Source organism: Sinocyclocheilus rhinocerous, unplaced genomic scaffold (genome assembly GCF_001515625.1).
Source record: "Sinocyclocheilus rhinocerous isolate Xijiao unplaced genomic scaffold, SAMN03320098_v1.1 scaffold225, whole genome shotgun sequence".
Lineage (NCBI taxonomy): Eukaryota > Metazoa > Chordata > Actinopteri > Cypriniformes > Cyprinidae > Sinocyclocheilus > Sinocyclocheilus rhinocerous.
In genome coordinates this window covers 871,694-874,128 of record NW_015630532.1, presented here as the reverse complement: position 1 = coordinate 874,128, position 2,435 = coordinate 871,694, and the positions used below count along the sequence as shown (strand labels likewise).

The following is a 2,435-nucleotide window of genomic DNA, read 5'->3' as shown; positions in this document are numbered from 1 at the left end:
ACAAATGAGGACAATAAAAGCAGTCAAAACTAACAAAAGAGCAACAATATATAAGTGCAAATGACAAGTCTCGGTTAGCCTAACGCAGTACATGTAGCAATATATATATATATATATATATATTATACACACACACACACAAAGGAAAAACAAGTAAGTAAGATAAAATAGAAAGCTAGTGTTTTTTTAATAAAAAAAAGAAGATAAATATAGATAAAGTAGAATTAAAATAGAATAGAAAGTGCTAGAGTTAGAGGGTTTAGAGGTTTTAAAGCAAAACCATTTGCTTCGAAACATTTTGCGAAGCAAATGGTTAATTTCATTCAAAGTTTTCACATGCTTCGTTCATTGTTACCATCACCACGTTATATATCAATTTCAAAGAAAATAAATGGGAATGTTTACTTCCGGAACCTGTTGCACTTTATTGGCTCTGCAAGAGTTGCGCTGGCCAATAATATTCGTCTTTATTCCCAGGTCTGAAAGCCCTGCGTTTCTAGGACAACGACTCACAAACAAATGAGTGTAGTGTTTCCCACTTTGTTTAGTTAGAAGCAAAAGCATTTACATCGCAGAGTCGACGGACCTGATCCAAAACCTCCAGTACACCCGAGGAATGGTAAGAATGATGCAGATATGAGTAGTCAAAAAACCATGAGCAGTCTGTTTCACGAACTAGGTAATCGTTACAGATGCTACAAACGATGCGAGGTTGTGTTGTAGAACTTACGAGAGACCGTCTCTTTTCAGTCTTTCATGAGCCAGCAGCGCAACATCTCTCACAACCACCATCAGAAGATGACCCTGGAGTACCGCAAACAGGAGGAAATGCGTGAGGATCAAACCAAACACATCACCAAAGAGAAGCAGCTGCAAGCCAACATCCAGTGCGAAGAGAGAGTCGAGAAAAAGCGCTTCCTGCTCAAAATGCAAGATGAAGAGTATGGCAAACAAATCGAGGAATCACTTCTCAAGGTTGATTTTATTCTGTTCGTTGTACATTACTTCAGCTGTTCAAAAAGAGATGCCTGGTCTCGTTTTTGTTTATTTGTTAGGATCCCCATTATCTGTGCCCTACTGTTTATTTTCCTGCCATACAAAAATATGAACATACCTTTAAGAAAATGCATGAAACATTAACCATGCATTTAAGAACATACACTGAATACAGTCTATTCTAAATCTAAACATATATGTAACATTACAATTTTAATTTGAAAATATAAATAAAATCAATGCAAAATGTATGTTTTAGGCAGAAGAGGACAGACAGTTCAGAGAGAGGCAGCTTGAACAGGAAGAGAGGATGGCCAAGGAGCTTGCGAGAATTAATAATGAGAAACTCCGAGATGAGAAGATAAGGCAGTACATTAAAGAGAACAGGTAAGAGACCGGAGAGCTTAATGGCACTACAGGTGCATTTCAAAAAATGAGAATATCATGGAAAAGTTCTTAATTTTTTGTAATTTAATAAAAATAAAAAAAACTTTCTTATATTATGGATTCATTGCATACAAACTGAAATATTTCAAGAGTTTTTTTGTTTTAATTCTGATGGTTACGACTTACAGCTTAGGAAAATAAAAAATTCAGTATCTCAAAAAATGTGAATATTTCATTTTGAGCTTGATTAGTTTGATTAATTTTGAGTGTAAATACTGGGTACCTCCTGGCCTAGTTTAGAACATGCAACCACAATTATGGGGAAGACTACTGACTTGACAGTTGTCCAGAAGACGATCATCGACACCCTCCACAAGGAGGGTAAGCCACAGAAGGTCATCGATGAAAGGGCTGGCTGTTCATAGCGTGCTGTATCGAAATATATTCATAGTAAGTTGACTGGTAGGAAAAGGTGCACAAGCAACAGGGATGACCGCAGCCTTGGGAAGATTGTCAGGAAAAGCTGATTCAAGAACTTGGGAGAGCTTCACAAGGAGTGGACTGAAGCCGGAGTCAGCGCATCAAGAGCCACCACACACAGATGTCTTCAGGAAATTGGCTACAGCTGTCACATTCCTAGAACCAAGCCACTCCTGAAACAGAAACAACGTAAGAAGCATCTTACCTGGGCTAAGGAGAAAAAGAACTGGACTGTTGCTCAGTGGTCCACAGTCCTCTTTTCAGATGAAAGTAAATTTTGCATTTCATTTGGAAATCAAAGTCCCAGAGTCTGGAGGAAAAGTGGAGAGGCACAGAATCCAAGCTGCTTGAAGTCCAGTGTGAAGTTTCCAGTCAGTGATGATTTGGGTGCCGTGACGTCTGCTGGTGTTGGTCCACTGTGTTACAGCCGTCTACCAGGAGAGTTTAGAGTACTTCATGCTTGCTTCTGCTGACAAGCTTTTTGGAGATGCTGATTTCATTTTGCAGCAGGACTTAGCACCTGCCCACAGTGACAAAACTACTTCTAACTGGTTTGCTGACCATGATTATTA

At 38.8% G+C, this 2,435-nt stretch overlaps 1 protein-coding gene and 1 long non-coding RNA gene across 2 annotated transcripts in view; one reads left to right on the top strand and one right to left on the bottom strand.

The window, feature by feature from the left end:
• Positions 1-2,435, bottom strand: part of LOC107740434 (uncharacterized) — a 7,636-nt gene that overhangs the window by 3,909 nt on the left and 1,292 nt on the right. Inside the window, exon 2 of the long non-coding RNA XR_001640080.1 lies at positions 2,261-2,262. This is a non-coding gene — a long non-coding RNA (uncharacterized LOC107740434). The remainder of the gene's footprint in view (positions 1-2,260; positions 2,263-2,435) is intronic.
• Positions 442-2,435, top strand: part of LOC107740431 (meiosis-specific nuclear structural protein 1-like) — a 7,905-nt gene continuing 5,911 nt past the window's right edge. The window contains exons 1-3 of the mRNA XM_016552870.1: positions 442-619; positions 751-975; positions 1,256-1,383. Of these exons, the coding sequence (XP_016408356.1) occupies positions 617-619; positions 751-975; positions 1,256-1,383 (356 nt within the window). The 5' untranslated portion in view covers positions 442-616. The remainder of the gene's footprint in view (positions 620-750; positions 976-1,255; positions 1,384-2,435) is intronic.